The 13544-nt window shown below is 40.0% G+C and overlaps 1 protein-coding gene across 2 annotated transcripts; it reads right to left on the minus strand.

Annotated features, from left to right (window-relative positions):
* Positions 1-1982: 1982 nt before the first annotated feature.
* Positions 1983-13212, minus strand: PGAM5 (PGAM family member 5, mitochondrial serine/threonine protein phosphatase). 2 transcript variants are annotated; one of them, XM_062589861.1, is made up of 7 exons: positions 13048-13212; positions 12917-12960; positions 8957-9135; positions 7480-7605; positions 6151-6239; positions 5753-5883; positions 1983-3839 (listed from the first exon to the last, which is right to left on the minus strand). In XM_062589861.1, exons 1-7 carry the CDS (start codon positions 13189-13191, stop codon positions 3689-3691), a joined length of 864 nt encoding a protein of 287 aa, XP_062445845.1. In that variant the 5' UTR covers positions 13192-13212; the 3' UTR covers positions 1983-3688. The 2 variants fall into 2 exon arrangements, with proteins under 2 accessions (XP_062445845.1, XP_062445844.1); XM_062589860.1 differs by having other exon boundaries at positions 5753-5886; positions 12917-13212.
* Positions 13213-13544: the final 332 nt, after the last annotated feature.

Genomic DNA, 13544 nt, shown 5'->3' on the forward strand with positions numbered 1-13544 from the left:
TAATTTTTAATTAAACTGCTGTTCTTTTAAAAAAAAGTTCTAAAAAGTGGCATCCACTTACTATGGGCACAGGAAATAGTTTTCTTCTGGGATTTCTGAATGGAAGGTATTTTGAAGGCCCTTTCTGAGTGACTTTGAGCATTTGGTGAGACAGCTTTACACTGTGGGAGGACATTCCTATTTTAGAAATTAGGAAAAAAAAAAAGCTTAGTTACTTCTTTATAACATAGTCTCTTTCCAGTTAGCTGGTCATTAGAAAGAGTTGTTCTACTTATTTAAATGACTGTCATCCAAATATATTCCAGCAGCCAAGTAGTGTGTTGGGAGTAGGGAAATCAGGCTTTGAGAGACAGCTCAAAGTCATAAAAAATAGCCCATATCCACTATGTTCCTGAGTATGTTAACAAATGTCTTCATAAATTGTGGGGTTTTGTTTTTTTGTTTTTTTTTTTTGATGCAGCCGTCTCAGCTCTGTCAGTCTAAACTTCCTACTCTTGTACTTCAAAAGGTTTGTTGCTTGAGGGTTTTTTTGTTTGTTTGTTTTTTAATATTTCAAGGTAAAATTTTGAAATATTTCAAGGTAAACTGAGTCTTTTAAAGTAATTCTGGAAAAATTGTTCAAAATATGCAGCTAGGCATATAACTGCCTAATACCATTTTAAATACAAAGCCATGTCATAAGATGCTGTGGGTACAGATACTGTACCCTTCCTCCATCTGTCTTGATCTGTCTTACAGAAGACATTGGAGTTTTAATACATAGTTTACTACTGAGCCAGAAGACTGATTCTAATGCTATAATTTTTTTTGTCCTTTTATTCTTACTAGTATTTTCTTTTTTAAATGTAAATGTGTATTTCCAGTGAAAACACACAAACACACACACACGAGTCATCATAACCACCACCACTGACAGACCCTTGCTTAATACTTTGTAATTTTCTTCTGGCTTTGGTTGGGTCAAGACACTTTTTTTTTTTTAAACAACTGTCTTATATAATTTGCATTTTAGTCCAGTTGTTGGACTGCATTTTAAAAGATAGGGTTTCCCCCCCCCAATAATAGATTTACTTCCTCTATTTAAAAAAGAAAATAATTTGTCTAGCAATTTGATCACTCATGCTTGTGAAGAAAGCTCTTCCACGAGGAGCCTGTGGAGACACTTTAAATCAGGTTGGGATTGCATGGTTTGTGTTTATTGACCAAAAGTTCACTTCTAATGGTGCAAAAGGTCTTTTTTTTTTTTTTTAATTAGCCAAATGTCATGTTACAAATACAGAGTCACCCCACTTTCTATTAAAAAAAATAAATGAGTAGTTAAAAATGTCAAAATCATCTTTTTACTTTGTGTGGGGAGAGAGCAAGTACCTGGGTTGACACTGTAACATGGTAAATGACCAATTCATCTGGTTCTTATTAACACAATACTAACTTTAGCTAAGATGTATCTTTTGTGTGTTAGTATAAGACTAAACTTTGTTACGCCACTACTTACAATGCTTGGGGAACAGTCCTTATAAGAGGCAAGAAATCAGCAAGGAGCTTATCAATACTGTGAAAATTAAAAATCTTATTTGGAGTATCATACACTTCTTTCCCCCCCTTCAATGTAAGTACCACTGAAAATGTTGCTGATTTCTGTACTTGTGCAAAGATGTGTTTTTTTTTTTTTTTTTAATGGTAAAAAGTTCTAGTAGAGAAGTTATTAGTAAAGCATGAGAGCCAATATGGTCAGTTACAGTACCTGGACAGATGTGGTAAGTAGACTATCAATCAGTTCAGCTTGTAAACACAGGCCTTACCACAGCTGCAGAAGTATGTTGAGCCACGGACTTTCCTCTGGCCTTCAAAAGTAGAGTAGAGTTAACACCCCTAGCTGTGGAAGCAGTGCATTTACAGGTAATTTATCTCTCAGCTATGACACATTCAGACACATTCTAGAAGAGAATCTCATTCAACAGTTCAACTGAAGAGACAGTAAAGAAAGACCAGTCATTTTATTCAAAACTTTTAAAAAGTTAATAGACAAAACTGTTAAGTTATTCTCATTGCATTGATGAGATACTTGACAATGTTTTCCTCCTGCCCCCAAACAACTAGCACTACTACAGCTTTCATATTCATTTCCTACTGCCCCGGTTTCCTTGACATCATCCCGATAATAGCAGTCCTGTATGAAAAAAAATCCATTAAACCTTGTGGTGCTAGGTTGCATGCCATGATTATGCTTCATACAGCTCTGAAATGTAGGCTTTCTTCACGATTCCCAGTGATAGAGAATCAGTCAGAGTTGTAATTCCTTATTTATTTCTGCTGTGCTTCAGTATGTGGAATATCACTAATCTGCCTACGTATACGGTGAAACTTTCAACATTCCAGGCATTAACTGAGCTAAAGTAAGTATTACAAAAGGTTCAGGTGTCTAGCAAATGTCCTTCCGAGCCCTCTCAAAAATAAACCCTAGCTCTCAGGCACCTGGATTTTAGCTGGAACATGTTCTGCAGTGTCAAAGCCATATGAAGGAGCAACTTACTTACTTAAAGGTATTCTGCTTCATGTTTATACTAATCGCTTTGCATAGAAGTCATATAACTATTCTTTCACCATTCAATCAACAGTAATTTTAAACAGCAGTTTGTTCCAATATTGCAGAATCTCTGATCTTATTATCATTTATCTTGAATTCCAATGCTGTTACTTCTCCACTTTGAAAGCAAACTATTAACAAACATGAATCAGTGGGAGAAAGCAGAAAAGGGTCTGTCTCTCTCTCTCTCTCTCTCCTCCTTGTATACCTAAGAGTCATAACCAGAAGAAATAGTGAAAGATTACCGCTTTTCCCTTTCTTCCATCTTTACTGCTGCAGAACTCATCCCTACACCCTCGTACAGACCAAGTTTTGTTAAAGGCTTTATGAGATTGAAGAACATCGCTCAGAATAGCTTTAAGGCTTATCAAGGATGGAGGAACACTTAATATGACCAGCAGGTAATTCTAGCACCACAGCTTTGAGGCAAATGGTTTTTTTTAAACCTTCTTCTCTTTATGATGTCTGTCATCTCCAAGCATAGTTTACATGAACTCGGGGGGGGGGGGAGGGGGAAGGGATGGCAGAGGGGAACAAGGACACAACATAGAGATATATACATCCTCAATAGCTTAGAAAAACAAAACCTTAACCCTTTGTCCTTTAAAGAGCAGAATTCCCTCAGTTACTTCTTCTGCAAGAGCTGAAATAAGCTCGCTCATCTTCAGTTCTAGCTGCAGTGTGATATGGGCTGTCCTTTCCAGCTCCCATACCAATTGCTTTCCTGCACAAGAAAAAAAAAATCCACAGGAGCAAGCTTTGGTTATAGAAATTCACAGAAAAGAGGAAGGGGGGCAGGGGAAGTAGTGCTCTCCTCATAGCTGCTGAGCACACAGACATTCAATCGTTCTGTATTCCACAGTTCAACTTAAGAGTTTTTGGGGAATACTTGAGGACTGGACAGTTTCAGGCTTACACAAAATTTCTTCTTTTCTGGCCTGAAAGGCAAATATGAATATGTATGAAGGAGGTGAGGGGCTAAAGGACATTTTAAAAACAGCATCACATCCCAACAGAGCAGATAATCTAGTGGTACTGTAGCTGAATGTACTAGTGCAAAGAGACTAGAGGCAGCTCCTGGATGGCCATCATTTCACTCATTCAGGTGCGTGTGATTTTATCTGGAGGCATGAATCCTGTGTCACCCAGTGTTCGAAGTGCCACTCTTCCGTTAGGCCGTATCACCAAATGGGTTATACTACCATTGTTCAAAGACATTCGCAGCCATCCTTCTGGGGGGAACTGCAATGCTCTATTAAAAAAGAAAGAAAAGTAATATTGTTCATTCATAAACAGCCATGTTTTTAGCATGTGGCTGACAGCATCACCTCTGTGCCAGATAAGGGAAAAAATGGTTGCATATTCTGCAGTTTGCATGCAAATGCTCCTACACAAGCATCATTCGAGGAAAAAAAAAAAAAGATTCTACTGTGCAACTGATAAGAAAATGCAGCTTTGACAACTAGCCTGTGCCAACAGAGCACTTCTTTTGTAAGTGGAGTCCAGCAGATGGGCATGATTAACATACATACATAGGATTAATTCAAATGGACTGAAGGTAGAAGCCACAACACAGGTTGCTGGGAATGCGTTGAGCAACCTAGTAACAAGAGGACAGATGTCATCATAAGCTCAGTTGGTCATTGAACCAACTGAAGTACCACAAAAACCCACACTGCTTAGGACAGTTAGAGGCGAAGACAGCTCACTTGTAGACAAGTGACAAGACTTATGTAGGTCTCCCCAGTAAACCAAAGGCATAAATAGTATGCATATGTCTACTGGTGTTGATAAGGCTAAAATTACTATAACATTGCAACCACAGCAGTGAAGATACAATGACATATTACATATTCTAGTTACCAGCATATGCCTACGGCAGAAATTTATCAGAACAACTTTCCTTCAGTTATCTTGTTCCCATGAGATAACCACCTCTTTTTTTTTTTTGGTAAAAATTCAGTATCACAGTCTTCGGCTATTTTATCCTGAAATTCCTAACTGAATAGTCTCAGGAGTTGAACTAATTGTAATAAACAGCCAGAGAAAATAGGAAGTTCTCTCAAACATCTTCTGTTGTAGATACTGAGGAATAACTTTGCTTTGGCTATAAAACAGTATTTTAAAAAGGATAAAATAAATAACACTTACAGTCCACCTAGATTCAAAGGGAACAATGTATTGGATTGTGTTCAATTTTGTTATCATATAGCCTGGAGCGGAAGGTAAGGTATAGAAAAGAAGTTACAAAAGGATGGAAGAAAGGACAAAGACAAAAAGGTTAGGAAGTGGTAAGATGATCTCTTTTGGAACAGGAAAAAAGATACTCTGTTTACTTGATCAATAATTTTAAGTATAGGAATATTGAAGAGCTTTAAAGCATTCCACAGAGCAGACAGGATAGCATTTAAATAGTTCAGCCAAATAAACTAACTGTTGTAGCTATTGACCAGATGATTAAATTTTAATCATAGCTGTCTTGCTCAAGTCAAATTATCTTACAGACAATGCTTTGTTAATGTGGGAGAGAAATAAAACAGACCCACTCAAGTGACTAGATACAGAGATGGACAAAGACCCACAACTGTTTTGTCCTTCATAAATCACCCTGATGTTAGCTGAAAGATTCACTTCCCCCCCCCAAATTCAGTGTTAGATGTCCTTGCAAGAACACACTAACACAACTTCAAGATACTATCAGCATCTTCCATTAGTAAAGATTCCCCAAAACTAAATGAATCTTTCAGTAAGTGAAATTAAATTCATGTCACGTCAATAGAGGTATTCAACCCAGATGCTCTATTTGTTGTCTTCTCTGACAGCCCACATAGGCGCTGTCTGCAGTTTTTTGAAGGTATATGTGTAATAGGCATTAAAGACCTACCAGAAAAAGCTTTCAAGCCTCAATGATTTATTCTAGCCTTAGCCATTTTCACTTTAAAATTAAGAGTGGAAATTTTCTAGCTTTCAAATATTTCTCATATCTGCAAATTAATCCTGTAATCGGGTTGCAGGAGCAGCTGCTCATAAAGCAGGTACTCATCACCACATCAAAGCCTGCCAGATCAACAGATTTCCTAGTTCAGCAATGCAATACACCCACACTATTTCAGCAAAACTATAACCTTTTAAAGAACACAGGTGAACATTGAATCCAACAGGTACCTGCAGACAATATAACGGATCACGTTGGCATGGCAGACAAAGATCTCATAGCTGTCTTCCTCCTGCTTTGCATCAGCTCTATGAATGAAGTTTCGAAAAGCAGCCTCAATGCGAGCTCCATCTTCGTAATACTGCTAATGGCACAGAGTTCATAATTAAACATAGCTCAGAGCAGCATGTGCCATTATCTGCATTTGCAGATGGGATGCATCTTCTAAAGAGTTCTTTAGAGATACACGCTTGAGGCTGAACTAACACTTAGGAAATGTAAGTTATTTTAACTGTTCCATACACTAACTAAGGAGGGGAAAATATGCAGTTATCTAAAGTCTGTGATGAAAAGCATCAGTTCAGACACCACAAGTTAGAATGTTAAAAAAAAATTAATAAAAAGTTACCACAGCTTCTGGTTTCCAGTGAGAGACTGGTGGATCTGGTTCTATAGGTGCTCCCTCTCTCAGCAGATCAGTGCTAATTTTTTTGACTCCTGAAAAATTATATAGCCATTCAGAAATTAGTTGTTACTTCACACTACACTGCAAACAAGTTCACAAAACTTCAGCCTATATATTTTTCAATTTCTATATGTGAAGAAGCCTTCACCTCAACTCTAAAGTCCATTCCAGTCTACATAATTTCTGTCAAGGACTCTGAACCTCTTCAACACAACTGTTTTGTCATCAGCAAGGTGAAGTTTATTCCAACAGAACAGCTAAATCAATTTGGCACACTAAGTTGAGACTTCTCAGTGCTACCTTAACTAAGTTGTAAATCTAAAACAACATGCAAATAAGAAATGTCAATGCTATACTTAATGTTTTAGTATCTTTGAGGAGAGGAAACTTTTTTTTAGAAAAAAAGTTCCAAGAGAACAAACACAGAATAGTTAATATGAACAGACTTTCAGCTAGTTATACCTGAATACCTGCTAAAAACAACAATAACAACAAAAACAAATCCAAAAAACCCCACTCGGATGCTCCAGAGAACTACCTATAGTCCAAAGTCTTTAGTTCAGATTCCAGTACGTGTGCACATTCTCATACAGTTTTTTGTATTGTTCATATCAGCTTTCACTGCAATCAATATTTTTTGCATTTCAGCGTGACCTAGACATGCAAAAGTTTAGGCCAGATACTCATACCACAACTTACAGACAGCCACGGTTTTGCTTAAATGGCAGTTACTGGAAGAGGGGGGAAGGAAAAAAAAAAAAACACCACACACATTAGAGAAATCCATATCCTTTACGAGTGTGTCACATCTTCCTCTGCACAGAGGATAGCACAGTGCACAGGATGGGCCTGTTAACTAACCCAGCAAGCATCACTACAACACCTGGAGTTTATGATTCTCTTCTCCTGCACTATTGCCCCCAGAGGCAAGGTAAGGACTGAAGTAATCCTGATGACCTGTGATGGTCTTTGCTTACAAATGAGTATGACACGAAACAGCAACCAGCAGAGTTCTCCTACACAGCAGGACATACTGGTACCAGCCTACTCACTCAGAGGGGCCAGCTCCCTCTTGTATTTTTAAAGATGAACTGGAAACAAGCAGAATTAGGGGCATAAGTTTCTTTAATTTAAAATGCAGACGTGTTCACACAGGTCTATAAACTGGTAGTAACACCTCAATTACACCTTAACTCAAAGACAAGCTTAAAATTCTACTGGAAGCAGTTTTGAGGATCAGAAGACAATGAAACATTAACAGAAGTCACTTACCAGGAAGATATTTGCTGATAATCTCAGTTGTTTCAGTTGCTCTAGTCATGGAGGAGTGGATAATCTGATCAAATTTCAACCCCAAGCTTGCCAGTCTGTGCCCAGTCAGTTCAGCCTGTTCTCGACCTTAAAAATGATATTCACTATATAAATTGCTGATATTCACATAAGAACCTCACACGAACTACCTAAGAAGTTGTACAGTAAAGATATCAGTTCACCATCAACCATTTTTTCCTCTCAAAAAGTAACCAGAAGATTGCTTTTACTAGTGCCACTACTCGTTCAGATCAAATTTACCAGCTAGCCAATTTGAGCTCAAACTTCCATTGGCAGGAGTTTTTCTTTTTACTTAAAAATAAATATTATATTTAGAAGTGTTCACCAGAGTCACTCTCAATAAAAAAAACTACTGACTCAACTGATCTCTACGTTCTGGGAGCATAAAAGAGGAGACTGTGTCAAGCTGTCCCACTCAGACAGAATAGTGTATTTTTCTTATGGGTAACATCATCTTAGAACAGTTAAGAACTACAGCACTTGGTTATACTATGCAAGGCTTTATTCCATCTTTCAGGTAGGTAGGCAAAAAAAAAAAACTCTGGCAGTTTAAGCAGTTTACCAAAGGTACAGGGTGAGACAGGGTAAGATTATACTTTGTAACTGGCACCTCAGTTGTGAAATTACTTTTTCACTCCTGTTTGCACGCTGGCAATTAAGACTTGAATAAAATAAGGTGTTCATCCTAATCATTTGGCATGAGACTTCCAACACCTCAAGCAGCACTAACCAACAATATTTCTTCCCCCCGACCAAAACAGTTTTGATATATTAATAATCAAGAACATGTCTGCTGCTATTACTAAGCTATTACAAGAATATTAAACCAATGCTAATTAGCATTTAATAACTAATCACTGGAACAATGAGATACATTAACACAGATGGCTGTTACGTCATGTAACTAATGAGCAGTATTCTCAGAAACACGGCTTAGCAACAAAAGTGAAATATATCTCATTACAAACACTCCCAAAAAGAAGAGATAGTTAAAAAAAAATTTTTTATAACTCAGCAAATTAACTAATACAAACAGAATCCATCTTCCACAGGTAATTTATTTCCAAGCTAGTCAAGGAGCTAAGTTTCAGACAAAAGCCTTAGCCCTGGAGAATTATGCCAGCTGGCATGTAAACTTAGCTCAAACTCCTTAAAATAGTTTGAGTTTTCCATTATGAAGTTTCTATACAACCGTGGCATGTTTTTAAAACTCTGTAAAACATGTTTCATAATGTTTGGATTTAGAAGATCAGAAAAGGAAAAAATAAACTTAATATCTTTCTATTAAAAAGAATCCAGTAAGTAGATTAAGGTTTGGCAGTGAGACCCAAACCAGTGCTCAGTTACAGACCTGTGATGGTCAAGACAGTGGCAAATAAGAAGCTTTCTAAGGTACAGAGCTTCTAATAATACATACCAAGTGGAGTCAGAGTTCTATCTTTATCAGCCCGGCCGTCCAAATTATACTGCGAATGGCGGATAAGGAAAATGTGCCTGGTGGCTTTTGCTTTGCAGTGATCTAAACGTGAGGCAAGTTCTTCTTCCCCAGTTTCTTCATTTTTCTTTTTGAGGTTGATAAGAGCCAGTGGTTCACGTCTAAACAAAAACATTTAAAGAGTCATTTTTACACAGGTGAGACTAAAAGGCAGAGGAATTTTTACACATGGATAATTTGTCTTAGTTCTATATTTAACTGAAGTACTAAAATTAACTATTTAATCATTTATGTAGCAAAACTAATTCAAATCATTGTGCAACAGCTATAAATAAAAGTCTATGTTTAAGGGAGGGAAAAAAAAAAGACATTAATGCCACAAGTTAGAAGGTGTAAAATTTGCTGTTTAGCAATAGCCACCTCTCAACTAATTCTTGCAACATCAAACACAGGGAAAAGAATCAAATTCTAGGTACACTGAAACATACAAACAATACAACTGGTCTGGACAAGAAGCTGATGAACACTTTATTAGCACTTAATATCTGGACTCCTGTCAATTCAATAATGAAGATTTTCACTGAAATTCACAACAGCTATACTAATACCTTTTCTTTAATAGAGAAGATACCTCTTAAAGGAGAAGAAACAAACTTCTGTTTATATCTACCTAACCAGTCAGTCCTCTTACTTTATTGATACCTGACTGAGGTCATACTAGGTCCCTCTAATATTACTTTTTTAAAACTTGGAGTGTTTATTTACCCTTTCAAAATTTTCATCTCTCACCTGAAGCCACTTTAATCTTCCTTCCATTTTGTCATACTGCAGACCAATCCCCCTTTCTGCATTCTGCAACCTTCCTATTGCACATCACCCAGACAGCTGATCCTGTTCCACAAGGAGGACACCAGGTACAATGGATATCCCCTTCCCTCCCTTAGTATCACAGATTAGCGCTACAGCTTTCCTCCTGCTGACACCAACACTGCACTATCATCGTCAACACTGTCCAAGTCTTCCACAGCTTAGTTTTTCTGGCCCCTTCTCTCTACTGATTCTCCTCCCTATTAACACAAATCCTTTTACTATGCCTCTCCATCTCAGAAAGTAAACCTTTTCCCTTGATCTCATACCTAAAAAGTTAGTTTATTTAATCCACTGAAGATCTCACTTCTTCCATTCCTATAACTAAACATACTTCTTCATTTGTTTAGATTTTTAAAAATTAATAATATTATTTTTATTCAGATTGCTCAGAGGGTAACCTTAAAAAGCCCTGCATCGTATTTTGCTTTAGGAAATACATGATTTCTATTTGACCACAAGGCTCTGTATGTTCATGAAACTATTAACAAAGTTCTTAGTACAAAGTATTAAAAATGAATCAATAGTCTCATAATAACAAGTCCCATTGAAATTTCACAGATTTATTTTTTTAATTCATTAGAAATTATTCTGTTAGGCAGACACCTTAGGAAAATAAAGACTGTCCGGAAAATTCAAGTAGATTTCTAAAGTAAAACAGAGATTAATTCATCCTACAGCAGAAACCCATGACAAGAAATGCCTCTATGAAGGTCCTTCCCTCTCTCCTCCACCAGTAGCTGTGAGTTTACTTGACATTAACTGTTACTCTGAAGAGTAACAGATATTGTAAAAAGCTATGAGAAGAGAACCAAGCTTAACAGGATTTTTACATAAAACAGGTCTAGAAAACTGTGCAGCAAAACTTTTAATACTGCTAAAGCTTATCCTTATCCTAAGTAGGCTTTTAGGCCTCTGAAGTTCAGAGGCCAATAAATGCGGTTTTCTGCATTCCCTTAACAAAGCTGTCTGTGTCCAGCTACAACTTTGCTGAAAAGCAATGGCAAGGTCTTTCTCTAAACCTGATTACATCTGATTCCTCTTCTCTAGAAAAGCCTTGCATGTCACGGAAACATATCAGTCAGCCTGACAGTTTTCTCAATTCACATATGTAGCATACTTAGAAATTGGTATTTCTAGACCTTGTAAAATTATTTGGAAGAACCACACCAAAAATAAAGGAAATCATCCAAAGCACAGAAACTTAGGCAATTATTCAAGACCATTTTCCTGAACACCAAGCTCTCTAGTTAATATAAAAATTAGAAGAGCTTTCAGATAAAAGTGTCTCTTATGCAATGAAACTATATTTAGTCTTCTTTAAAAACTGAACTGCATGATTCTTGTGCAAGTGGCACAGACCAACACAACATCCTTGATAAAGTATTATATCATGTTAACAGAAAGTTTGAAAAGAGACATTGTTACATTCTGCTGCTTAAAACTTCTAAATTTCTGAACTGTTAAAAGAATATTATAATAGTTATTTGCTCATGAATTGACTTTGTTAATTTTTTTTTTTCAAAAGAGAAGCAGTCAGATGCTTCATATATTTATAAGCTTAGGTGTTTAACAAATTTACCTATAAGTTGCTACAAATCTCACTCCAAAAGTGGAGCTAAGGTTTCAAGCAGATAGAGCAATAGCCATACCACACCAACTGGTGGACACCATATAGTAGAAAACTAAAATTGATCTGCACTAATATAGCTATGTAATATACAGTCATTATTTGTACACTATGATGAACGGTGATGTAGTACTCTATCATTAACGGCTCCATTAAATGTCATCTAGTTGACATTTGTTTAGGCAATTCTGACAGTAGATCAGCTACAGCACAATCTCTACTCCCTGTATCAGGAATATTGAGAGACCTAAAAAAGTTACCCAAATCTGAAAGTTCACTCTCCCTTACAGCAAGCCAATTATTTAGCAGAACCAGGATCTACAATTAAATAAGTAGTTCTAGTACCCATTTAACTAGACATAACTGTATTTAATGAAAGTCACTATGATTTTTATCATTGGGCATACAGAGCCCTACTTAAAACATGCATTTCATTCTGTTGCATCTCACACATCTCACAAATCAAAATCAGGATGCAGTATACAATAATAATAATAATAATAAAATCTGTCAATACTTAAGTTTGGATTTACTATGATTAAACAGGAGCCTGACGTAAGTCTCCCTAGGGAGGTAATTCTACCAGACAGAAGCTAAATGAGCCAAAGCTCAATACAGACACGTGCACATCCTAACTGTAGGATCAGAAAAAAAGAGAGTTAGCCCTCAGGTGAATGTAGACAATACTATGAAGAACACAACTGAATTAGAGTTCAAAGCAACATTACCCATACTAACTTGCAGTTCCAAGGTCAACATAACTATAAAACTATTAAAAAGGAACACTTTTGTGTAGAAACAAATACAGAAATAAGGTTAACGCTGGGTTAAAAAAGTAGATAAGCCTTCTAAGCACTCAAGTTTTGATAAATGCAAGCACTAAAGCGTTGCAATCTCACACGAGAGAAGAATCACAACAAAGCGATTTGCACATTTTTACAGAGGAAGAACTTTCTGAACCGTCCGTTAAAACACGGGGAAGACCTTCCTCCTTTGCTGCCCAAGACGAAACCTTACCAATCCAGGGTTACACGCAGCAATTTCAGCCATATTCTACTTTTCAGCAGCTCTCCACCCAAGCACCCAGCCGGGGAGAGCCCTGCAGGCTCCTCACCCGACCGCACCACCGCCGGCGCGCTCTGCCCCGAGCCGCTCGCTGGCCCAGCGGCGGGCGCAGGGGGAGGGCTCCCCGGCGAACGGGGGGGCTCCCGAACGCCTCCGCTCCACAAAGCGCTCGGCCACCCGGGCCCCGCGAGCCAGCACGGCTCCCCTCCGCACGCACCGCGCGGCTGCCAGCCTAGCGGCCTTCAGCTTCGAGATTCGCGTTCCGGCCAGCTTCGGCCCCTCGAGGACAGCAGCAGCTACCGAAAAACCGCTCGCGTTGCAGAACCACGCGGCACCGCGCTCGCTGCCGACCCGACGAGGCCCCGGCCCGCGGCGCCCACCTGTCCCAGTTGCTGTCCCAGAAGCCGCCGGCGCCCGCGGGCCTCTCGATCCAGCCGGGGGCCGGCGGGCAGGAGGCGGCGCCGGGCGGCGGCAGCAGCAGCAAGCCCGGCGGCGCCGCGGCGGCGGGCACGGCGGCGGCGGCGCTCGCCGGCCGCGGCTCGGCGTCGCCGCCGCCGCTGCGGGCCGGCTGCTTGCCCACGGCCACGGCGGAGAAGAGCACGGAGCCGCCGGCGAGCCCGCAGGCGGCCAGCGCCAGGGCGCGGCGGAACGACATGGCGCCGGCGGCGGCCGCCAGCCCCGTCAGCGCCGGCGCCGCGCGCGCACGCGGCAGCGGCAGCGCGCGCCCCGCCCCCGACGGAGCGCCGCGCGGGACAAACTTCCTCCGCGAAGCCCCTCGGCGTGGGGGGGCCCTGGCGGCGCTGCGCCCCCTCGGCCGCTGCCAGGCGCGGGGAGGCCTCGGGCCGCGCTGCCCGCGGGTGCGGCGCGGCGTGACGGGGAGCCGAGCGCGGGGGAGGCCCGAAGCGAAGGGCTGATCCCGTTGGGCCCCTCTGAAAGGGGGATGGCGCCGCAGCTCGGAGGCCAAGCCGGGAGGGAAGCGGGGAGTTAGTTACTGGAGAAACACCGTGT

Source organism: Rhea pennata, chromosome 17 (assembly GCF_028389875.1).
Source record: "Rhea pennata isolate bPtePen1 chromosome 17, bPtePen1.pri, whole genome shotgun sequence".
In the NCBI taxonomy this organism is placed as follows: domain Eukaryota; kingdom Metazoa; phylum Chordata; class Aves; order Rheiformes; family Rheidae; genus Rhea; species Rhea pennata.

Excerpts from the sequence above, each read along its gene's own strand:
- PGAM5 (XM_062589860.1), bottom strand. The coding sequence starts at position 13,191 with ATGTCGTTCCGCCGCGCCCTGGCGCTGGCCGCCTGCGGGCTCGCCGGC. Across the intron at positions 7,606-8,956 it reads TAGAACTCTGACTCCACTTG|GTCGAGAACAGGCTGAACTG; the intron begins GTATGTATTATT and ends ATCATTTTTAAG. Across the intron at positions 3,840-5,752 it reads ATCCGTTATATTGTCTGCAG|AGCATTGCAGTTCCCCCCAG; the intron begins GTACCTGTTGGA and ends CTTTTTTAATAG.